Raw genomic sequence first — 25,998 nt, forward strand, 5'->3', positions numbered from 1 at the left:
TTGGCTTTTAGGTTTTGCTAGATTCTTAAACTGGAGAGTGTTTGTGTTTCCCCTCTTTCCCTGCTATCTAGAAGAGCTTTCATAAGACTTGCAGTATTCATTAGAATTCACTAGTCAAGCCCTCTAGCTAAAGTTTTTTAGTTTTGTTTTTTGTTTGTTTTGGAAGGTTTTTAATTATAAATTCAATCTCTTCAGTAACACTATTCAGATATTCTGTTTCTTCTTGTGTGCATATTGGTTAGTTACAGTTTTCTAGGAATCTGTCCATTTCATCAGAATTTCAAATTTGTTGGAAGAAAGTTGTTTTTACTATCCTTTTTTGTTTTTGTGGTCTATAGCATATGTAGTGATGTCTCCTTTTTCATTCCTGATATTCATTATTCGTGCCTTCTCTTTCTTCTTAGACTCTCTAACATTTATCTATTTTTATTACTCTTTTCAGATAACTTGTTTTCATTATCATTTAGTTACCATGGGTTATTTCCAAATATATAGGGACTTTCTTCTTTACTAAAAGGTAGTTTTGATTTCTAGCTTATTAAAAGACCTATTCTGAATGATTTCTGCCATTTGAAAATCCTTGCTATTTGCTTTATTTTTGTAAATTTGTGAAAATAACACTGCATGCCTGAGAAGATGTATATTTCATAGTTGTGGGGTATGGTGTTCTACAATTACCATTAGGTCAGTTTTGCTTATTGTGGTAGTCAAATCTTCTGCATACTTACTGTAATTGTCTGTTTGTTTGGTCAGTTGCTAAAAGAAAGTATGCTAAAATCATCCCCAGTGGTTGTAGATTTGCCTGTTTCTCTTTCTACTTCTGGCAATTTCTGCTTTCTATATTTTGAGCCCCTGTTACTAAATACATGCAAATTTGGACCTATTTTATCTTCCTGGTAAGTTGCAAGTTCAAATTGAGTTTTTACCTCTTCATCTCTAGTAATGGTTATTGCCTTAAAGCTAACCTTGAGTGATACTAATGTAGCTACAATTTTCTTGTGGTTATTAATTGTATGATAACTTCCCACCTTTTCAACTTTCTATTTCTCAGTGTTTTACATATATTGACTTATAAATAGCAGATAGTTTTTTCTTGTTTATTTAATCAAAGTTTACCAATCTTTGTCATTAAAGATACAGTTAAGACATTTACACTTCTTGTATTTGAGTCTAAGTCTGTGTCAATCTTTAAAAGTAACTCTTTAAACGACAATTTTTCACATTCCAAAAATAGTTCATTAACACCTATGAGTTTAAGAAATTTATCCTCTCTGATTTGTATATAAATGTGTAGGGATTTACACAACCTTCTCATGTCCTGTTATTTCTTTGACTGCTGTAGAATGAAAAGAAATCCAGGGACTAACGTACACTAAGAACAACATATCTAATCTAGTGTTTTGGGAATTTCGCTTGCAGCTCTTGTCTTTATCGTGATTTACCTAATTCTAATAACACAGCATTAACGATGTATCTCTTAAAATATCTTTTTTACAAAACACTATAAAGATTTCATTCTTGATTACAGGGCTGTGACTCCCAAATGAGCGTGTCAGAAATGTCCTGTAGTGAAAGTACATCCTCATGTCAGTCTCTTGAACATGGCTCAGTTCCAGAAATTCTCATTGGCCTGCTTTATAATGCCACAACTGGAAGACTATCCGCTGAAGTGATAAAAGGCAGCCACTTCAAAAACTTGGCAGCAAACAGACCACCCAGTGAGTGAAAAAAAAAAAAAAATTTTTAATTCCTATGTTTTCTGCACTTATGGGACTCTCAGTGTTAGGGACCTCAATACTATCATTTAGTCTTAACCGATCAAAATGAAATGGTATAATCATCAGCTAATCTGTTTCATGTTTTCTATTCCCAGTCATTTGGGAAGTAGACAGATTTGAAATTCAAAATATTAATTGTAAGATGACAAGACTTTTAATTTTTCATAGTGTCTGCCAAATAAATTATCCCTATCAGAGCCATTATCTTCCAATGCTAGAAAAAGTTAAAAGGGTTTTTTAAAGTTAGTAGTATTCCACAGATATGGTCAGGAATATGTATGGCTATTGGTGTCAGCAGAAGAATGATGTTATGTTTTCTGTCTGTATGCAGTACTATGAACTAATGTTAATATTTCTGTACTTTTTCTCTTTTCTCCATTAAGAAATTTAAGAAAAAACTATTTCTTCACGATTTTCCTCCTTTAATATTATACATCAGTACTGCCAGCAGAGTCTTTTCTTAAATAGTTTGGCTTTTCCTTTACCAGGACAAACAAAATAAGGAATAGTTTGACATTTCCCCTAGATGCAAGAAAAGAGTGAGATGGTAAATCTGTGCCCTGGTCTATATGCCTGTCACTCCTCTCTCCTTATCTCTCTTCCTGCTCATGGAGGTGGGGCCGGATTATGGGAGTGCAGAGAGATTGTCACTCAGTAGACCCCAACACTGTTGGTCGGTATCTAAAGAAATAAGCTGAGAATGTAGCAGCTTCTTTATACATCTCTGAAATTAAAGATGTTAGTCCCCAAACTAAAGAGTTGAAAGGAAACCTTGCATAGTAGTAGTAGCCACCTTAAATTTGCTTAAAGATTTCTCTTAAGGCCATCTTTTTACTCTGAGTCTCCAATAATTATTGAATGAAGGGAAAATTCTTCCACCCTTGAATTAAATTATTTACCTCCAAATATCCTCAACATTGTCTTTTTAATTCAAGTGAAAAGTCACAAAAATATATTTGGTTTTCCCTAAGTAATATTGGAAACCATGCTTCTTACAGATATCATAGAGTGTATCTATTCCTGAATTCAAAGTCAGAAGGCCAAAATTATGTTTATCTTTCTACCCTTGGATGAGTAACCTAACTCCCCTAAGTCTGTTTTCTCATAAGTCAAATTAAGGTTGTGACTGTGAGACTCAAATCAGATAAAGATGCATAAAAGAAAGATGGACTTATTATTGTCCCCTTTCTCCTTTCAGAAGGAAGAATTCAGAGGGAGGAAAGAACCAATTATTAGAATAAGCAGCTTTGGAAGTGGGACCTGGGTTCTCTTTATTGGTACATAGAATGCAAACTCAAATGACCTGGGAAGTAACTTCAATGAATAAACTTGGCAGGTGAAAGATAAAGAGTGTGGGGAGGCATGTGACAAGTGCATAACCTGCCTCAAGACATTCAGATTCAAAACTTTTGAACACTATAACAGATAAACAAAATATCTTGTGGGGATACATCCTGCCAACAGCTATCAGTTTGCCATTCCTGCTTTAGCTAGTGGTTTAATTTTTTGACAAATATTTAACTTGAGATGCTAAAAAAAAAAAAATAGCAGAATGGAATGATTTGTTTGCCTTCCTGTCTTTGCTTGTACCCACTCTGATAGAAACAGAGAAAGCAGAACTAAAATGAAGGGAGGGGGCAGTGGAGGCAGGGTGAATAATAAACAGGTTGAGAGATTAGCATCCACAAGACTTCGAGCAGGTGTTTTCAGGTTAAAGAGTAAGTCAGAGCAATTTCCCATATTTTAGAATTAGATCTTCAATATCAGGGTTGTTAATGGTGTTAGCTGGGAGGCAGCTTGTAGGTAAATATAAGTCGACATTAAAATTAATTGTATGAAGTGGAGTATTTATAAAGTAAAATATAATGCAGTTTCATCAATCTGTCTTATGCTATATATATTCTATGAGATTGTTCTAGGCCTTGAACTGTGTTACTGACTAAATAATCCAAAGAAACAGTGGGAACACACCAGAGCAAAAATTTCGATAGTCCTATTTTATTTTGTTTAACTTAATTTTATATTACATTGAAAAGTAATGGAAGTGTTTGAAAACCTTAATATTGCATGGATAAACTTCAATACTTTGCATAATAGTAACCCTGTGATAACTTTTATTCAGTCTTTTATAGTCTGATAATTTGCATGATTCTATGTTCAATGTGCTTTAGACCAAGAAGATATCATTATAAAGATGTTCCCCCTTTAAAACAGTGTAATTTTTGTCTAAGATTACACAATGACCTTAAAAATTCTCATTCCATGAAATTTACCCAACACCCCTTTTGTTCAACCCCTCTACCTGAATTAAAATGCTAAAGTTTTGTGTTCTTCCACTCCAGTGAACAGTGTTTCCTCTTTAATTCTAACCTTTGACCCTCTTTCACCCAACAATTGACATCTGGTCATTATTTCTTTTACTGCTTTCCACCCCCTGTTGTCAGATGGACTGTTCTGTTGTCTAAAACACTTGATAGGTGGACAGGTTTATATAATCCGAGGTGAGTTCCTGTAGAGGCTAATTGGATGTTGTCTTTTCATGCAAAAACAAAATACCCTAAAACTTGCCAGCAGTGAAGCTGTCCACCATGTTGGTTTCCAAAAAAAAATGCACATTTATTATCTGTGGTACTTTAAATAAAACTAACTTAGAATTTATCTCTGATTATGGATGATGGTATACAGAGTACGTATAAAATAAGCAAAACTTTTTAAATTAAAGGTTTTATTTTTCATTTATTGTATTTTGATTCATACAATAGATATTTCATGAGAAATATTGCAATTTTCATTAAAATTAATTGAAATTTTGATATGAAGTACACATGATGGATCACCATGCTGAAGATCATTTGCATGAGTCTAAAGAACTTGAAAATACATTTGTTTGAAGAGAGGGTTTATCTCCCAAATAATCAGCCAATGAACTGTTATGTTTCACTTTGTACACTAAACATCACATCAATTTTTTTTGTAACTCATGAAAATAGTTAAGAATACCATACTTTAAACTTCACATTAAATTCTGCCAAAAAAGAATCCTACAGTATTTATTTTAACTATCCAAAAAGCACATTAAATGTACTCTTGCATGAAATCAGGAGAAAGTTTTACTTGATTTGCTAAACTTTGAGCCCTTAATGCATTTGGCTTCATTTTGGCCCTTTTAAATGTTTTTAAAATATATTTAAAAACCACATCCATGCAGAGATTTTTTTGACATTTCATCCTAAGCTGTTTTGATGTCATCTTTGCATTCTTGTCTTCTTTTCCTCTTTACCATTTGCCTTCATTTCTATTTGTTTGTTTATTCTTATTCTCTGAAAACACAGTGGAATGCTTGACAGTGTTGTGGCTAATTGAGCTTGCTAAGTGTTTATTAATGCTATGACGTCCTGCTTAGTGAAGCTAAATGGGGATGGGCTTGGGCGGGGGGGTGGGGGGGTAGGAAGGATTGAGGGTGGGAGGGTGGAGGAAGGATTATGAGGTATACCTTTCAATTCTAACTGTAATGCAGAAATAGTGAAGTTGAGATATTATGACCCACAGAAGATTTTATAAGCATCTACATCAAAATGGAATTCGTTGAATTTCCATTAAACATGGTATACACCATATCCTTATAAAGTATGAATACTTCATGTTCTCAGCAGATGTCACAAGAAAGGTGTTTTGAGTTTGTTTCAAATGATATTTGTGGTATGTTGTTTTGTTTTGTTTTTTCTGTAGATACGTATGTTAAATTAACTCTCCTGAATTCCATGGGTCAAGAGATGTCCAAATGCAAGACATCCATCCGCAGAGGGCAGCCTAATCCAGTATACAAGGAGACTTTTGTTTTTCAAGTGGCCCTATTTCAACTTTCTGATGTGACACTCATACTGTCTGTGTATAACAAACGCAGCATGAAAAGAAAAGAGATGATAGGCTGGATTTCCTTAGGTCTGAACAGCTCTGGAGAAGAGGAGCTCAATCACTGGACTGAAATGAAAGAGTCGAAAGGACAGCAAGTGTGTAGATGGCATGCGTTACTAGAGTCATGATGAATAGGATAAACGAGCAATTACAATCCAAGGCAGCATTATTTCTGATTGCAGCGTTACTGTTTTTACCTAGTCACCATTAGAAGAGCTGTTCTTTGAAGCCTCATCCTCAACATTCTACCAGAATGCTTTAAGTTCTGTGGAAAGAACATCTAATATTGACACAAATGAAGAAAAGATGTGTCTCTGGTAGAGCTTGTTTGGGAAATGAGACACTTGCATCATCATTGTTAACAGTCCTCCAGAGTTTTAAGAGCATGCTTTTTGTTTGAAGTTAATTTTACTTTAAAAGCAGAAGAGCCAGTCATTTCATAAAAAAAAAAAAAAAGAAAACTATAAGTGATTTTTTTTTAATTAGAATTTTTAGTTGCAACACTGTTTTAGGATTGTCCTGTTAACCAGGAAACTCGTATTTTGACTGGCTCATCCCTGGTGTTGGAAATGTTCCTTAATCTGAAAAAGTAGGTCTCAGCTCTATCATGAGGCATATCCGATGGCGAGGGGTTTCAATTACATAGAGAATTGTTTTATTTCAGACATTTTCCCTCTGTGCACTTAGATTCATTGTGCCTCTGTTCTTCTCAACAGCACTAAATCTCAAGTGCAAGCAAGTATTCATTTTCATAAAGGAATTTTTTTATATGTTATTTAAAAAAAAAAAAAGCTCATTTCTTCATTTGCCTCTGCTTTTGCCTGATCCAAAGAGACCCAGTCACTGGACTGGTCCCTTGCAAGTCTTTTAGACAGGTTGTACTGTAGAACTACGTAACTTTCTGTTGAAAGCACTTCCTGTATTCTTGTATTCCAATGTAGGAAGCTAATAGAGCAGGACTTTACTTTAAAATTTCTTTCAACAATTGACTCTTTAAAAATTGTAGTAATGTGAAAATACATTTTTTTACAAACTAAGAAAATACAGTAGATAAGCCGTTGAGAATTGAAAACAGTTCAAGTTAAAGAAAATGTTAATTATCTGCTCTGAGAATGGAGTGACCAACACTGCATAAAGCAGGTAGCGTTCCAGTAAGAAACTGTTCTCTCTCTAACTCTTCTTCACTCTTATTTCGATTTGTACTTGTGATCTAAAGACTCTCCAGTTCTCAGTTTCAATCAGAACATCATGTTAAAAACAGTTCTGAGATTCCTTATGAAATTTCTAGTGACCTGTGACTAGATTTTATGAAATTTACAGATACGTTCTTCAACGTGACGTCATCCTGTGCCTTTCATGTAAGTTACATTTGCTCATACAGCTTGAAAGTTGTATTTGCAAAATTAGGCCTTCGATTTTTATAAATGTAAAGATTCCTCAGAACAATGTCACAGATCTTTATTTCCTCTGAAGTATGTAAAAGTTGTATAATGTGCTAATTTTTTTAAATGGCAAGGCATTTTCATTTGTTGTTTTTATATTTAGGAACTCTAATTAATCAGGAATATTATAAGCTGTTTTCTTTTTAATTTAGCTTCTTACCCAGTATATAATTTTATGCATATACTTTATTAAATAGAATGTTTCGTATATATGAAAAATATTTTCTTTCTTTCTAATTTCTAATTAAACTAGACAAAAATATACTATTTACCAGTTATTAAAAAGCAGCATACCATTATTGTTCCTAGTCCCCACTAAGCACTATATATTATTGTAAGCTGAGGACTTGTTATTGCCACAATAACAAAACCATGCATAGACATTATTACTTCAGCTTGGCTGTACTGAAAGGCCTTAAAAGAAATCCAAAAAGACAGTGAACTCCTAATATTTTTTAGTTTAAAAAATGGCAGCTCTATGCACTCATATACACGAATTATAAGATAAAATACAAATGCTATCTTGGGTGACATGAGGTTTAAGAATGTATGTTATAAAGTTGCATTAAAGAGGAAAACCCATTCTTTTATTGTTACACTAATGAGCTTTTTCCAGGGTTGCTTTTTTTAAATAAATGAGTTAAGTTATAAAGTTAGAATGTGATCAAATGGTGAAATATCTCGTATATGTAGCTTCAGCAAGAGTAGGGAAAGAGATTTGAAGAGAGTAGGGTGTAGACCCCAGTGAGAAATTTTATTTAAGCATTTAATGCTACCGGGATCTTTTCTGCCTTTGAAACAACTGACTGCATTGCTAAGAACTGGGATCTGCTAATGGAAAGGGTTAGTCTCATTTGTAGCTGTAACAAAGCCTAATCAATAATTGAACACATTATGAGACCAGTGCGGTGCTTTCTCCTTCAGTGACAAGACCTAACTAGCTTATTATTTGCTACATCTGTCTTTCTTCAGCCTCTGCCCAGAACTATGTGTGTGCTTTTGATCTATCTTTACGGGGTTATCTGGTATAGATATCAATTCCAAAATGGCTTAATAATTAATTAACAATTTTAAAAGTTTTCAAGAAGGACCCTACCTCCACCCCAGCTGCCAAAGTCCTCAAAGATTATGAATTTCTATGTATGTGTATCTGTATACACACACATGCCTACACGCATATACACACACACACACACACTTTTAAAGGTGAAGGTGCCCTGGCTTTTTCAGATAAATAATTAGAAGACCATTTATTGAGTTTGTGGATTATTTTTCTCCTCTCTATATTTACTAGAAATTATATTTGGTTTGGGGTGCTATTTGCTGCCATTCTCCTCTACACACAGCAAAATGTGTATCTTTTTATCATGTGGATTGACACAACTTAGAGTAATTATTCTCCAAAATTTGTCTATTCTTTTAGAAAAAGATTAACTAGCTCTCGAGAGACCCACTTCACTCTACTGAATCTACTGTATAAGACAGCACTACTGCTCTTTTGTGTGCTCAAATTTGCGTGGAAGCGTAGAGGCAAAATCTTACATCTCAGCAATTTGCAGCAAATAGGGACCCACCAGTGGGCAGCAGGTGCTGTTTCAGAAACTTGAGAAAGACAGCCCACTTTCTTATTGTTCTCTTAAAATCCCCTAAGTTTTATAATAAAATGAGATAGTCCAAATATGGCAAGTGACTGACATTCACAGGAGCTTCCAAGCCTAGAATTATAGGCTTTGTCTGTCTCCCAAATGAGCTGCAAAATGTAGTTGTTTATTACTGCCCAGGAAACAAAATGTATTTCAGATCAGTAAAGAATTTGTTTAGTAGAATATCGTCTTACCTTTCAGAAGCTTTTTCTATACTCTTGTGTCTTCTGTACCGTCCACATTTTGTGTGAAATCTATTTATTTGCCTGTCTTCTTACTACACATTCAGTGGATTCTCAACAATGCTGTATTTAGTGACAAAAATAATAAATTGGACCACAATTTTAAAAAAGAAAAACCAGTAAGAAAATGTCAAAGCTACCTTGATTGGTACACACATGTTGAAGTGCAGGGCCTGGTAGGGTGGTTTCATCCAGCCTGGTGCAGAGAGATGCCCAGGGCTTCCTCTTAAATCATACTCTTGACACCATCATTACTTTCATTTACTTATCAAGTAAATCAGAAGCATAATCAATGATTGCAAAGTAAAACAGCACCCACGAGGGAAGAGGTCACAGGATTGAGGGTGGTAAGATGAAGGTGGAGACCAAATGATATTGTAGCTTTTTAAGTGAACTGAAAGCCTATTTGAAAGTATAAATTTTAGATGAAGGAAGAACAGTAGTCACCAACAAATTTTTCCCAGATATGAGTAGAAATGACACAGATCTAGTCGCCTAAAATTGCCATTTGCCTGCATGGACTAGATGGGCAATTCACAGACATTTTTCTCATCAATAGTCACTACATTATTTCACAATGATAGTTATTGCCCGGAAGGTTTTTTTTCAGTTCACAAACCATGGCCTATACCGGAGGTAGCCATCATTAACCCCACCAACTAAACTCAATATTTAGCAGAAAGTTAGATATGCTATGAAACATTTTTTTTAAATTAACTTTTAAAGCATCATCAGTTCCCACTAAAATGTATAATAATGATGGTGGTATCTGCTATAATGTATTAAGGTCTAGCCTAATAATTTATTATTTTGTTTGATTCTCACAACAGTGCTATGAAGTAAGTAATACTTTCAAGTTTTGTAGATGAAGAAACTGCAGCATAGGGATTAAGCAGACTTGCCCAAGGTCATCCAGTAGGTAAATAGGAGACCCAGGGTTAGAACCCAGGTATAAATTACTCTAAAACCTCTACTACATGTGTACTGCAGTGGCATCCCTCTTCACCAGTTACAAGAAAAGGAGTTAGGATAACATTGCACTCATCAGTCATCCCACCCACTATAACGGGACGGCAGAACTAGAAAAAGAGAAGGAAAAATCAGAGCTTGAGAAAGAGAAACACAAAAGATCAGGGATGTGTTTTCTTCTCAGGATACAAATGGTACCTCTGTGTAATACTTTGTATATGACTTTGATTTACTCTACAAATTCAGCCTATACTTAAATTCTGGAAGTATGTTAACCAATTTGTTCTGCTCCTTGTCCACTTTTGGGAATCTAAGATATTTTAATTGTATATGATCACCTTTCTATGAAGTGGATATCCTGTGTCCTTCAGCAGGTATCTTGCCCATATCAGTGGTGAAAGGAACGACTGTGTCTTCCTCTGTGCTCTCATTATAACTTACTTCTTACATACCCTTTATCAAGGTTTTAACTGGATTACAGCTAATTTATTACATGTCTTTCTCCCTTAATTTTAGTTAATGCCTTGTCTTATTATCTATATGTGCCCCTTTGCTCATAGTAGGCCTATAATAAATACTGAGTCGAACTTAATTTCCTATAGAAGATATCAATAACACTGTTATATAGGTCTCAATTTTTTATGAATCCTATGTAATGCATGGATTTATTTATTCATTTATTTTACAAGAAGACCTACTATGAGTCAGGCATTGTTCTCAGTGCTACAGGTTAGAGAGAGTATATTAGAGAGACAATCTTTTTCCCCTCATGGAGCTTACTTACATTCTGAGCTAGGAAGACACTACAGAATGATATACATTTAGTGGACGGGTACAACATGGGATCAGAACAATCTTCCTGGGAAAGATTACCCTTGAGTTGGATCTCCAAGAACAAACAAAGGAATATATTCTCCCCAGGAGCGAAATTTGAAACAACTATAGTGTGTCCCAAACTACAGTGTGTTTCAGAATCATTTTGAGAGCTTAATTTGTTTTCCAAAGCCCCACCTCCAGAGATGTTTCTTTCATCTGGTGTGGAGTGGAACCCATGAATCTACATCTTATTAAGCTTCCCAGAAAACTCTATCTGATATACCTTGGTATAGAATATTGAGCTCATGATATACAATTCCTGATAGCAACGTTTCAGTGTCCATAGATTAAGCGTAATAGTGCTAAATAAGAGCGAGATTATGACTAGGATTAGTGCTCCTCATATACTATTTGTGCTTCCTTAAAAAGAAAAATAACGAAAACATTAAAAGTGATATTTAATTATGAGTTCCTGTACATTCACATTCAACATGACTTTTTCAAAGTGTTCCTTGGACTAATAAATTCTATTATGTTGGTTTTATGATTCCTGAAAATTACTTTGGATTATGGTTCACATATTTCCCCCGGAAGCTGTCTTTACAGTGTTAAATATAAGACAAAGAGAGTCAGAGGAGCTATTTGCCGATGATATCTTCGTCGGTATTCTCAGTGAAATTAGGCTGACCCCTAGGTAACTATAACAACCATAGATGGTGGCATTGTTTATTGTGTATAGTAAGCTTTGTTGCCTTTTATCATCATCTTCAGTGGCTTCCCTGACCTCACACTCCTCACATGAACCCCATTGCTGGCTTCTTCCCTAGCATCACCAATGTTTCTGTCACCTCTTCTCTGATCTCTATTTCCTTGATTGTTTTTGCTTTCTTAGGATCTTTTATTTCAAATAGCAAATTAATACAGCAGCCTCACACCTTCTTCTTTCTCTAAAAATAAATACTGTGTATACAGTTCATCTGAGTTTCTATCCTCCCTCATTTAAAATGTAGACATACCTTCTTCTCTGCTGTAATATTTCACATGAATATTTTTTACATTTGGAAAGTTTCCCCCCCCCCAACAAAGATCTGTGATTAACCCACTGAAAAATGAGATTATTTGAATATTTGAAATGATCTGATATGGAATTGGGCTGTTTTCGTAACTGCTGCTGTGTTGTGTTTGGTCTGGTTATAACCTGAGGTCTGGTTAGTGCAAGTTTAATGTGGAAGCGTGTGATAGACTGGAATTATCAGCCTGTTATCAAAAATGAATCTTGCTCTTTTCTCTCCCTGCTTAGCCAGGTATGTTTCTTCTTACAGTCCTTCCTTCTTTCTTCTTCTCTGCCTTTTTTTCCCATCTGGATTCATGTACATTCACACCAAATACCAGAGTACATCAAAACTGAATAATACCTAAAAAAAAAAAAAAAAAAAACTGAATAATACCTATTGAAAAGTGATACCCTGCCTTTTTTTTTTTTTTTTTTTTTTTCCTAAATCACAAGAACCAGACAGTGAGAGGACCAGTCCGGTTTTCCCCACAACTAGAGGGAGCAAAGCATGATCCCTAGAGGTCAACTGTTGCTCTGGGTGATAGTTGTTGTTGTACAATTACCTCTGCTAGTGTGAAGTACCTTCATACGTTGTGTGGGTCAGGAGCAGAGAAGGAAACTTGATTATTAATCTAACAAAGATTTGGCATAATTTTATTATAGACTCTAAACCCTTTGCACATTAAAAATGTCTAAACTGCAAACAAAGTCACTGCTATGGCAATAGTTTTGCAAAATTTTTGACATTATTTCCATGTCAGGTTGACAGTCTGTATCTTAAATTGTCCTATTATTTTACTTTCCTTCTTCACCCTTTTCTTTATTATTCTGATTGGTATTTGATGTTTGAGCTTGTCTTTTAAATATTCAAGACTACTTTAAAAAGAAAACCCCTTACTACCTTTCTGTTTATTCCTTTAACATGGGATCTCTCAGCTGACACATTGTTTTTAAATTGAATACCCAATAGATGAATATAATACTCCATTATACACTGAAAAAATAATTTTCTGAAATCCGTTTATATATTCAGCTATTGCTGGAATGCTTATTTCCATAAATCTAAGCAGTTAATACTATTTTTTTCTTCAAATTTTTATATAAATTATAGTTAGTCAACATCCAGTGCAATATTAAGCAGTTAATATTAAATGCGACTATTTTGTTTAATGAGAAAATAAGAATTTTCCCATACCTCTAAGATTTATTGTTTGTCTTGCCTCACATCGGGTCGAAGGGGGATGGTTGTGAAACCTCTTACCAGCACTTCATCTTTGAGCTTCTGAGTGTGCTCACCTCCTCCATGTGGTGTTGTTTTCAGTAACAACCCAACCTTTTATACCCTGGGGGTAGGTCCTCACCACCGATTCCTGTTCATAACCTTCATTAATGTGGATGAGGGTACCACATAAACACCAATAGGAAAAAAAGACCCCTAAAGCATAAAGGAACAACTCGAATACCTACAAGTGATTCTAGTCATGAAGGAGTAGAAGCCAACTTCTTAGAAATGAGGTTTTAGGACATCTTGTCCCTCCTTTTGGTCTTCTATCTTCTTCTCACTTGCACTTTTTTTTTTTTTTTTTTTTAATTTTGGGAGGAAGCCTTAAAAAGCCATGGTTTTAAAAAATGTCAAATGTTGACTTCACTGGGCAGAATTTCAAAAAGGGAAAACTGAAATACAGACCACAGAGTCATAGGAAGGCTTGTGTTGGGAGGGAGGGGGGCAGATGGCGTTTGTTTTTGTTTGGGGCAGTCCTTCTGGACAAATACTGAGAACATTTACAGCATTCTATAATTATGTCACATTTGTTTTGCGAGGGGAAACCAGGGTAGCTTTTGCATATAAATTGGCTCGCTTAGTATTTAAGTTTATTTAAACAATTATGTGAAGCACAGCTAGAAAATAATGGTGATACTTCTAACAGTACTTTGAAATCATAAATATTGCTTTAAATTTACTACGAGAAAGTTTCCAGTAGTCGCTTGCATTACAAAATTAATTTATAATGTTTCTGCATAATTTTAATTAGATGATTTCTGTTTTTGTGGTGAAACTATAGTGGCAACCATTTTGAGGAATCTTTAAAACTGTCGTAGAGAGGACAGCCAAACTTTGGCTGGATTTTTATTAGAATTTTGAAATGAGAAAGTGTTATCAATGTTTCTTTTCAGTTCAGTTGGTCTTGATGAAGAACCAATTATTATGTGAGCTTTGAGGTTCTCAATAAATGTTAAGATCTGTTCTTTTTCTAAAACTCATGATGTTCACCCCTGCTCAATACTCTTGCATTGTGTTTTATTTCTCAAAATAATGTAATTTTTTATGGAAAAGTCAATTAGTGGAATCTTATATTCAGTATCCCCTTACTTTGCTTCTCTCCTTTCTTCTTGTTTCTTTGTTTTTCTTTCTTTTTTTTCCTTTCTTTTTCTTTATTTTTTTTCTTTTTTGGAGGCAAAGAAGCTTCCTTAATAGTATAGTTTCTACAGAGCTTTCTTACTTATTTTTCTAATAATGGCTATAACAGTGTGGTGAAGATTAAATGCTCTGTGAGCAAAACTCTATTAAACAACCTGAAGAAATGCACTGCTGATTAACATTTCCCTTGGTCTTCAATTGTCTCCAACATATTTTCTAGTGACTCTACACCATTAATGGATCTTATTAATATATATAAGTGTCTTTATGGTTATCACAAGTGTTGTACTATCGTCACATATTCATTTGCATTTGGGGTCAAAAATATAAAACAGATGCGTGTGTGAAACGACCCATTTTATAGAATGAGCATATATCTAATCATTTTCATGTAATTGAAAATGTGCTATATGTGGCATTTTATTCTCCTATCTACTTTTCTACTATCTATACACCGATTGTCTCGGTGCCTTTTTCCTTTTGTATAATTGTATTACGTAAAGAAATCACTGACCTCTCTGTAAACAATATAAAAACTGTTAAAAATATTAATTCCAGGAGATTTTAATGGCAGTTTGATTTTCCAGAGAATAAATTTTTGTGTGGGTTAAAAGTTACTTTTCTTCACCTTTCTGTCAGAAACTTCTTCACATTTTAGCACTCACTTGGAATGGGTAAGAATCTGTCTTCTCCGATGATGATACACAAAAACCAGCCCAAATTCTTATCATTGACAAGTAAGTGTCACGATGATCATTACCCAAAATAATGTCTAACACATAAGCAAATATCGGATGGATACATGTTAATGTTATTAAGATGGCAAGTTTGAAAGGAATCTCATTTCAACACACTATAAAACATTGCTATCACAGTGTTTGGGTCATTTTATTTTCTTTAATTCTAAGTCAAAGAAAACAGACTACAGCAAATTTAAACATTTTAAAATCATCTCCTTTGAAGTTCACAAATGTACGCAAATAATAAATTATTGAGCACAACATCTAAAACTAATGATGTGCTTGCTATATGTTGGCTAATTGAATTTTTTTTAAAATAATAAAGTTCACAAAGAAGTCGAAAATGAAAGTAGCTTCAAAATTATCTCAGCATCTTCAGCTGGAATAGGCATATGCATACACTGTTACCTAGTGTGCTCTTCCATTTACTGTGAACATGTCATAATTCATACTGGTATTGTCAATTCTATTTGACAAAATCACTTTTTATTTGGTAATAGCAGTTTGTTGATTTTCAATTCTTTCTTATTAGGCATTTATTGTATTATTTCTTAAAGACTTTGAGTTTAGATATATTTTTCATATTTTATTCCCTTTTCCATTTTATTTCCAGCAACAGAGATTTATAAAAACAGACTTTACATGTACTGTTTTCCATAATGAAAAGAATTTAAACTTTTGGTGCTCTAAAACTGACAGAAATTAAAGTTGCTGCAATACTATCTAACCTCTGATTGTCTTTAAATCTTAAGTTCCAAAAATTAACCAGTAGCTGTTTTTTGAGTTAACTTTTTTGAAAAGTAGAACACCAAAGCTCAATTTCTCTGGCTTAATTTTTTTTAATTAAAATTAAATTTCAGTAGAGTTGCCTCTACTGAAACACAAAAAATAAAACACTTCTGCTTAAAATAAATGGGTTCATAATTTAATCTCTAACTAAGTTTAAGGAATGTATTTCCCCTCCCAGTACTTGCTGCTGAATTCATTCCCCTCCCCACAAACAAAACAGGTTGGGTTTCCACCATTAAGACATTTAAGGTTGAAGAAGCAAAAATAATAGACTTGCTTACACATTTACTCCAAAAACAATGATATTCATTTGGGTCATGGCTTATTGTCTTGCACAGAATTGCAATTGATATAAAGTGAAATTCCAGCAGAAAATAGGCACATCTGCATTCTGACTAGAAAACCATTAAATCATCATGTTTTTATTGTTGTGGAGAGATTTAGGTATTCATCATACCTTATTTTATTTATATATATATATATACACTCAAGATTACGTTTTAATTGCAAATTGATTGTAACTTTCCATCTCCAGTATGCAAAATATTTAAGTCAACGTTTTCTCTCCGTAGACTATCAGAATATTCCATGATGTTTCCCATTTGAAAATAAAGTAATTCTCAATTTAAAAATAAAAAGTCTCAGCAAATATGTGAAAGATTTTGTTTAATTAGTACTTTTTTAATGACTTATAATAAAATACACTAAATGCTTCTATGTAATTAAAAGCCAAATAAACGGGGACGAATTTTTTAAGAATCTCATAAACTTATTATTAATAAGAGGGGGGAAATGAAGGCATAAATTAAATTGACATAAGAAAAACATATCTAAGGGAAAACTTTCCAAGCAATCCTTTTAATAATCCTTTTAATTGGGCAGTGATAGAAACTGCCCAGTCTTTACCAAAATCCATGTTTTCCTTTCTTGTGTCCTATGACTACTTTACATTTCTTGGCCTCCCTTGAAATTAGGACTGGCCATATGACTGAGGTCTAGCCAGCAGAGTATGAGCAGACATGACGCACACCAATTTCGAAGAGGCTTTTTAAGAAATAAATGTGCCTTTTCCATGCCTCCTTTCGCTTCCCACTGGCTGGATACAGAGGAAAATGAAAGCCCAGGACACAGCAGAGCCACCAGTTGGAAAGATTCTGGGTCACTGAGTCACTTCACAGGAAAGAGACAACCAGATGTATTTGCCTTGGAATGTTAACATAAGTGAGAAGAATAACTTCTATTGTATTTGAGCCATTACACATTTTAGAGTCCACTTGTTACTACAAACAATCGAAACCAAAACAAATATTGGGACCTTCCAGGGGGTTCTGTGAGAATGGATGTTTACAGTATGTTAGGTTGGCTTAGCAGCCAAGCAGCTAGCTGTGGGGAATAGCTACAGCAGACAGAAAGCTGTAACCCGTATCCTGGGGGAGCAAAACACGAGATGAAACAGTTGTGTGTTGTGCTAAGAAGGGGGTCGGTGTGACTAGGAACCTGTAGTTCAGGAGAAATGAACGGAAAGAGCCAGAATAACAGTATATTCGAGATGGTTTCTGCTGAAAAATATAAATAAACCCGGGCAGAAAATCAATGGTTTTCTTGCAAAGACCAAAGGGAATGGAGAGAGCCCCAAGATTAAGTGCCTTAGGGGCTGGAAAAGTCTCCTGCTTCTGAACCCCACATATTAAGACCCCAAAAGAGGTCTTCAGGAAGAAAGACTCGTCAAGACTGCACAGCTAAACAAAGGGACTCACCATATGGCAAAGATCAGAATCTATTTAAAGTGTTGCCTCAAAAAAATAAAATAAAATAAAATAAAATAAATAAAATAAAATAAAATAAAATAAAATAAAATAAATAAAATAAAGTGTTGCCTCTTGGGGCACTGCGTGGTACAGTCGGCCAAGTGACCCACTCTTGGTTTCGACTCAGGTCATGATGTCAGGGTCGTGGGATTGAGTCCCGCACCGAGCTCTGTGCTCAGCATGGAGCCTACTTCTCACTCTCTCTCTCCCTAAAATAAAGAAAATCTTTATAAGTAAATAGAGTGTTGCCTCTTATTTCAGAGCAATCTCAGGGAAACTTGGATGCTCATGAAGCAAGCTATGAAAGTTGTATAACCCCCAGGAAGGAGACAGTTCTTAGCACCTGCTTCAAATGAAACCACCGCATGTAAACCTTCCCAGAGGTCAGAGCAGAAGGCCATGGAGAATGTGGGAGCTTCTCTCAGAGAAAAGATCCAGAGTAAATCCAAATTCCTCTGCTGGGGCCCCTGGGTGACTTAGTCAGTTAAGTATCTGACTTGATTTTGGCTCAGATCACGATTTCAGGGTTGTGAGATGGAGCCCCATGGGCTCTCCATCTCCCTATGCTCCTCCTCTCTCCATCTTTCCCTCCCCTTCTTCCTTTCTAAACACAAAACAAACTCCTCTGCTAAGAGGGAAGTAGGGGTCCCCCAATTCCCTACTACAAATCCTTGGCTATTAAGTTTCTCATTCTTCCCTTTTTCAAATGAGAACTTTAATTGCACTTAGCAACTTCCTGCTGTACATTGTATATTTGGTGGAGGTTGGGGAGCAGATAATTTGTCTTTAAAGTCCCAGGTCACTGAGCATGATGTAAAGGAGAGAGCCTCACCAGAGATAACAGGATTTGGAAAACTTTGTAATAACTGGATGGGACTTGAGGTTGTTTTCCTTAGGAAGAATGTAAGCTATATAACAAAATTTCTGTTCTCCTCCTCCTGGACACACACTAGACCACACTTGCCAGCCTTTCTTGCAGATGTTTGTAGCTATGTGACCAAGTTCTAGCCAAATGGAACATGAGTGGGAGAGAGAGACACCTCATTTCTAGGTCAAATGCCTCCTTCAGGGTCTCTTTCCCCATCATTAGCTGGTTACAGATGATGATGAATGTCCAACAGGACAGTGGAGCCCTAATACAAGAAGAGCCTACATCCTGGAATCACGGCTTGGACATCATCTTTCCAACAGCCAATAGTTTCTTCTAAAGACGTGCTACGTGGACAAGAAACAAACTGTGTACTTGAGCTGGTACCAATTTCAGGTCTATTTTGTGCTTTTAGCACCTACCTTAACACTATAGGTGAGTTCATGGTTCCATGGTTTGCTGGCTTCTGAAGCAAATATGGCAGTGCTATAGCCAACAGCACAAAACTGCCATACAGTCTGAGGAAGGACAAGTCTGACACCTGACTTGGGAGGACCAAAACCAAAGAACGAGGTAGGTCCCAGGAACACTGTCTGCCCCCACTCCCTGAAGAAGTTATTTTTAGGAGCGACTCTAAGGCTATAAGAGTAATTCAAAGTACTTGTCTCCCCAATTTGAGCAAGCCAAGAGAAGCGAGTTGAACTGTGAGCCAAGAGATAAGGTGATGGGTTGAAAGCCAGAGAAGCAGCTAAAACCTAGGCATCAACCCTAGAGACAGAAGTGAAGCAATAAGAACGTTAGAAAACTCCAGATTGGGGATCCCTGGGTGGCGCAGCGGTTTGGCGCCTGCCTTTGGCCCAGGGCGCGATCCTGGAGACCCGGGATCGAATCCCACATCGGGCTCCCGGTGCATGGAGCCTGCTTCTCCCTCTGCCTGTGTCTCTGCCTCTCTCTCTCTCTCTGTGTAACTATCATAAATAAATAAAAATTAAAAAAAAAAAAAAGAAAACTCCAGATTGAGGGGAGGAGGAAATCAAGCAGCAAACAAATCACTCAGCAGAATTAAGGCAAGGTGATGGCCACACTGAATCCTGTCCGGAGACTTTTGGACTTATTTCCATGAATGAGTGAGTTTAAGAAGGGTAGTCTAATGGGTCACTAGGGGAGCCATTTTCTTTAAACCCACGCATTTTTAAAATCTTATGTAACTAGATATGAAGTACAGTGCCAGCAGCTTTACAACCGTAAGGTGGGTAGAGAATTTTTTTTTAAGTGAGATTTGTAAGGGGCACCTGGCTAGTTCAGTTATACGAATCTTGATCTCAGAGTGGTGAGTTCCAGCCCCACATTGGGTAGAGATTACTTTTAAAAAATACAATCTTTTTTTTTTTTTTAAGTGAGATTTGTGACACTATAAAGGGTTTCTGGGATGTGATGACTGAGTGAACCCGGGTCGTGGGGGTGATCATTGTGAGAGGATGGAATGAAATAGAGTGGTTTTGAGGAGGTGAGTGAGGAATGGGGTCACCCAAGAAAGGAGCCCAGAGAAGAAGCTGAGTCGTTAACAAAAGTCAAATGACATTTGTGGAAAATGTCCATGATTTGGAAACAAAGGGTTGGAACTGAGGAAAGAGGTAAAAACTAGAATGGGTTTGGGGCTTCACGCAAAGCACTGGAATGAGTAACTCACAGGAGCTGAGAGCGGTCGCCACCTCTCACTGGGCTGTGCGTGAGCCCTCCGACGGTACAATGTATTGACCTGTGTCATTCACACCTGCATGGTGGCACAGTATCTAGGCATAACCCACATTAACGAATCTGTTTTCAATCGAGTTTGAGGCCTTGGGAAAGTTTGGGCAAGGAGGGGATTTTTGGTGTTTTGCTTTTTGTCTTTATTTTTGGGTATTTATTTTAATTGCACAGAATCATCCAAAAAAGGTTATGTTTAATGTGCATTATTTACCAAGGCAAGAAAAATATGCAAATACATTTTTGAAACATTTTCATAACACCCGAAATGAAAAGATTTCTTGTTTAACCATGAAATTTGACTTAGGGAACTCCATAGCCTCTGTGACTTCTGCTCGTTCATTAATTCATGAAAACTCCATTTCTGATATAGCTATAATTTTTAATAAAACAATATATTAAGCTAAAACTAAATTGATTTTCTTTATCTTTTTTTAAGTAGGCTCCATGCCCAGTGTGAGGCTTGAACTCACGACTCTGAGATCAAGAATTATATGGTGTACTAACTAAGCCAGGTGCCCTAAACTTACTAATTTTAAATAAACTTTATTTTAGAACAATTTTAGATTTACAGAAAAAATAAGATGATAACCCAGAGTTACCATATACTCTGCACCCAGTTTCCTCTAGACACCTTACATTACTCAGACACATTTGTTACAATTAACAAAACAATATTGACGTGTTATTAACTAAATCCATTGCTTCATCAGATTTCATTAGTTTACTTCATGTCCTTTTTTCTGTTTCAGGACATCACATTACACTTAGTTATCCTGTCTCCTTAGGCTCCTCTTGACTGACAGTTTCTCACTTTTCCTTGTTTTTGATGACCTTGACAATTTTGAAGAGTATTTTAGTGAATATTTGGTGAGGTATTTTGTAGAATGTCCCTCAATTGGAATCTGTCTGATGTTTCTCTTATGATTGGACTGAGGTTGTGGACTCTAGGATGGAAGACCACCATAGAGAGAAAATGTCATTTTCAATACATCATATCAAAGATACATACTAGCAACATCAGCTATCACTGTGGACATTGACCTTTGACCACCTGACTGAGGTGGTGTCTGTCAGATTTCTCCACCATAAAGTTACTCTTTTCTCCTTTTGTATTTTGTAGTCTTTGGAAGGAAGTGTCTGTGTGCCCACACTTAAGGAGTTATGCTCTACTTTCTTGAGGGCAGCATATCTAGGTATATTATTTGGAATTCTGCACAGAAGATTTGTCTCCTCTCCCATTTTTTTAAAGATTTTATTCATGAGAGACACACAGAGAGAGGCAGAGACACACAGGCAGGGGGAGAAGCAGGCTCCCTGTGGGGTGTCCAATGCAGGACCCAATCCCAGGACCCCAGGATCACGTCCTGAGCCCAAGGCAGACACTCAACCACTGAACCACCCAACCAACCTCCCATTCTCTTCTATTTATTTATTCAATTACTTATTTAATATCAATAAGGGATTATTGATTTTAAAAATCTGATACCACAAAAATTTTTAAAAGATTGATTGATTTTAGAGAGAGAGAGCAACAGAAGGAGCAAAGGGAGAGGGACAAGGAGGCTCCCCAGCTGAGGGCAAAGCCCCAGGCTGGGCTTGATCTCACAACCCTGAGATCATGACCTGAGCCGATATCAAGAGTCTGCCACTTAACTGACTGAGCTGCCCAGGTGCCCTTCACAGATATTTTATGCTTTGGGTATATAACACTATATTTATTTCATTTTTCAAATTGTTCCAGCTTTGGCGATCAGGACAAAGAGAGGTCGCTTTTGGCGACCCTTTCATTTGGCTCCTGTGTCCTTTTGACATATCCCTGTCATTGTGAGTAGATTATTAGTTTTGCTTTGCTTTTTCGTAGAAGTTTATAGTTTTGCATTTTATATTTATGCCTAGAATCTGTTTTGAAGGGAAAAATGGAAAGATATAAAGCTCTGTGTCGAGGCTTATTTTTTGCATGTGGGTGTACAATTATTCCACAACTACTTCTTTTCTCTATTGAATTGCCTTTACTCCTTTGCCAAAGATGAGTTGACTATAGTATATAGGCTTTTTTTTTTTTGGTTAAAGAGAGAGGGAGCGAGCATACACAGTGGGGAAGGACAGAGGGTGAGGAAAAGAGAGAGAATCTCAAGCAGGCTCCATGTGTTGATGCCATCCCATCATGGGGCTCATCTGATCCTATCGCGGGGCTCAATTTCATAACCTGATTCCATCACAGGGCTCAATCTCATGACCTGAGATCATGACCTGAGCCAAAATTAAGAGTTGGGTACTTATCTGATTGAGCCCCCAGGTCCCCCTAGTTTGTTGCAATTTTGACTGAGATTGGGTTGAATCTATAGATCAACTGGGAAAGAATTGACATCTTAATAATAGTCTTTAATCCAAGAAGCAATATATCTCTTCATTTACTTAAACCTGTGGGTGATGTCTTCATCTGAGTTGTGCAGCTTTCTAAATATAGATCCCATACCTACTATGTTTATAACCTCATATTTCTCTAGTGCTATTGTAAATGGTAATGGTAGCTTTTTAAATTTCAAGTTTCAGGAGATCCCTGGGTGGCTCAGTGGTTTGGCACTTGCCTTTGGCCCAGGGCACAATCCTGGAGTCCCAGGATCGAGTTCTGCATCGGGCTCCCTACATGGAGCCTGCTTCTCCCTCTGCCTGTGTCTCTGCCTCTCTCTCCCTCTCTCTCTCTGTCTATCATGAATAAATAAATAAATAAATCTTTAAAAAATAATAATAATAACTTTTTAAAAAATAAAATAAAGTTCAAGTTTCAGTTGTTCATCACTGGTTTGTCAGAAAGCAATTTACTTGTATATTAATCTTGGTCCTATGACCTTGTGTACTCGCTTATTAGTTTTGAGTTTTTTTGTTGTTATTGTTAATTCTTTGGAATTTTCTACATAGACAATTACATCATCTGCAAACACAGACTATTTTATGTCTTCCTTCCCAATGTATATATTTTATTTCCTTTACTTATTGGACTAGCTAGCACTTCCAGTACTCAACACTGAATAAGAATCCTGACAGAGAACATCATTGCCTCGTCCTAGACTTAGGGGGACGGTATCTAATCTCTCACCATTAAGTGTGTTCACTGTATGTTTTTGTAGATGTTCTTTATCAAGTTGAAGTTTTCCTTTGTTTTCAGTTTGTCAAGAGTTGTTATCATGAGTACATGTTGAATGTTGTCAAATGCTTTTCCTCCATCGATTGATAATGATCATACGGTTTTCTTCTTACATTGGTTGCTTTTCTAATGTTGATCCAGCCTTGCATACATGGAACAAATCTCAATTGGTCATGGTGTATAATTTTTGTAATATATCATTATATTCAATTTGCTAATATTTTGTTGAGGATTTTGACATCTGTTGTGAGAAATACTGGTTTGTAGTTTCCTCTTTGTAATATCCTTATCTGGTTTTGGTATGGGGTTAATGCTGGTCTCATAAATGTTTGGTGAAAGGTATCTGTGAAACTGTCTGGGCCTGGCACTCTCTTTTTGAAAGTTATTAATTATTTATTCCATTTTTTAATAGATTAAGGCCTATTTAGATTTAGGCCTATTTATTTCTTTTTTGGATGAATTTTTATACTCTGTGTCTTTCAAAAAATGTGTCCATTTCATCTAAGTTATCCAATTTGTGGGCACAGAGCAGTTAATAATATTCCATTGTTACGTACTTCATGTGTGTAGGAACTGTAGTGATATCCCTTCTTTCATTTCTGATGTTAGTGATTTGTGTCTTCCCTCCCTCCCCACTTTTTTCTCTCCCTCCTTCTTTTCTCTCCCTCTTTCTCTTTCTTTCTCTCTCTCCCTCTTTGATTCCTAAGCTAGCCTAACTAGAAGATTTTCAATTTTACTGAGATTTTCTGAGGCCATCTGTTGCTTTTCGATTTTCTGTATTCATTTCCTATTTTCAATTCCATTGATTTCAGTTAGATTTTTATTATTCTATTCTGTTTGCTTTAGGTTTAAATTGGTCTTTTTTTTCTAGTCTGTTAAGGTAGAAATTTAAATGATTGGTTTTAGATCCTCTTTATTTTCTAGTATATGCATTTAAATTGGTAAATTTCCCTTTAAGCACTGCTTTCCTGTATCCCACAAATTTTTATAAGTTGTATTTTTCATTTTCATTTAGTTTAAAGCTTTCTTTTCTTTTGAGACATTTCTTTGACCCAGGTGTTATTTAGAAGTATGTTCAATTTCCAAACAAGAAAAGTAATTTATTTTCAGTTTTTTCACCTTTTTTCTTTAAGAATATGAGTGACAAAGTCCAAGCACTACACCTTGGAGCTGAAAGCATAAGTCCTTGGAAAGATTTTTAATCACCTGGACTTATTTTCTCACCTGGAGATATTACTTACACAGAATTATGAATTTAAGTGACTTGACTCGGGTTATCTAGCATTTACCTAGTAAGTGTTTATGTTGTTTTATTTCTTTATCTATCTTTTCATGCTTAATGAAAGGAAATTTGTGATCTTTAGCAGAATAACTTTGTACGCTTGAGGGACATTATTAAATCAGCAATCTTCAGTCTACATAATACTAATACATTCAATAAATCCTATTTTCCAGCTTTTCCATCCTCTAGATCCTTTTGAACTATCTTAACATCCTCTTAATCTTTGACATCTGAGCTTCTACTTAATTATCTATTGAGGGTAAGGGCTTACTTTATGACTCTACATTTTATACCACTTATCTTACTTTTTATTTTTGAATCACAAAATGACTATGATGATTCAAATTAATTATTTACAGGCTTTTAGGCAAAAGTTATATTTAAACAAAACAGAATTATTTTTAACTACTGAGTAGTAGCATAGTTGCTCTCAAACTATGCAATGTGTGTTCACCCAAAGTACTAAATTGAACACCAATAAAAAATAAATTTATATTAAAAAAAAAACAAAAACAAAAAAACAAAGTACTTTCACATTTGGTTAACTGAAAGTTATCGTACATGCATGTAGATATTCAGAGAATTTGAAAACAGCGAAAAATATGTTCAACTTCAGTGGACATATGTTTTAAATGAATCCGAAACTGTACCCTAGAATATTTATTAATTATGGATACAAGTGATAGGATTTCAGAATAGATGTGTGAGTATGAGAGAATGTATGTGTGTGTAAAGTCTTCTTATGGACATTTTCATACTTTACAGAGGACTTTAACCATTTATAGTCCAAACCTATACTATAGATTTTGTGATATCAGTTTTTTCTTATTATTTGATAAAAGTAAAATATCAAAACTATTTTTACTTGGACTGATTCATTTAACAAATAATTTTTTTAAAGATTTATTTATTCTAGAGAGAGAGCGAGCACAAGCAGAAGGGGAAGGGAGAGGGAGAAAGAATCTCAAGCAGACACCACGCTGAAGTTGGAACCCGACTCGGGGCCCCAGGCAGGCCCGATCTCATGATCTGAGTCGAAACCAAGAGTCAGAGGCTTAATTGACTGTGCCTCCCAGGCACCTCAACAAATAGTTGTTAAACATCTACCATGAGTTTAAGACTGTATTCATCTCAGAGATATAAATAAAGGGGCACCTGAGTTGTCAGTTGGCTGAGCATCCAACTCGATTTCAGATCAGGTCATGATCTCAGAGTTGAGAATTGGAATTGAGCCAATTGAGGCCTGGAATTGAGCCCTATGTTGGGCTCCACACTCAGAGCAGAGTCTGCTTGAGATTTTCTCCTTCTCCCTCTGCCCCTCCCCCCACTTGCTCAC

At 35.7% G+C, this 25,998-nt stretch overlaps 1 protein-coding gene and 1 long non-coding RNA gene across 5 annotated transcripts in view; one reads left to right on the forward strand and one right to left on the reverse strand.

Moving 5' to 3' along the window:
* The window catches only part of SYT14 (synaptotagmin 14), a 210,311-nt gene extending 195,416 nt beyond the window's left edge, over positions 1-14,895 (forward strand). For all 4 annotated transcript variants that reach the window (XM_038542053.1, XM_038542052.1, XM_038542054.1 and 1 more), the window contains 2 exons: positions 1,529-1,718; positions 5,508-14,895. In XM_038542053.1, the coding sequence (XP_038397981.1) occupies positions 1,529-1,718; positions 5,508-5,821 (504 nt within the window). In that variant the 3' untranslated portion in view covers positions 5,822-14,895. The remainder of the gene's footprint in view (positions 1-1,528; positions 1,719-5,507) is intronic.
* A 5,959-nt stretch (positions 14,896-20,854) lies between these two features.
* The window catches only part of LOC111096616, a 29,011-nt gene continuing 23,867 nt past the window's right edge, over positions 20,855-25,998 (reverse strand). Inside the window, exon 4 of the long non-coding RNA XR_005361889.1 lies at positions 20,855-21,179. This is a non-coding gene — a long non-coding RNA (uncharacterized LOC111096616). The remainder of the gene's footprint in view (positions 21,180-25,998) is intronic.

Source organism: Canis lupus, chromosome 7, assembly GCF_011100685.1.
Source record: "Canis lupus familiaris isolate Mischka breed German Shepherd chromosome 7, alternate assembly UU_Cfam_GSD_1.0, whole genome shotgun sequence".
In the NCBI taxonomy this organism is placed as follows: domain Eukaryota; kingdom Metazoa; phylum Chordata; class Mammalia; order Carnivora; family Canidae; genus Canis; species Canis lupus.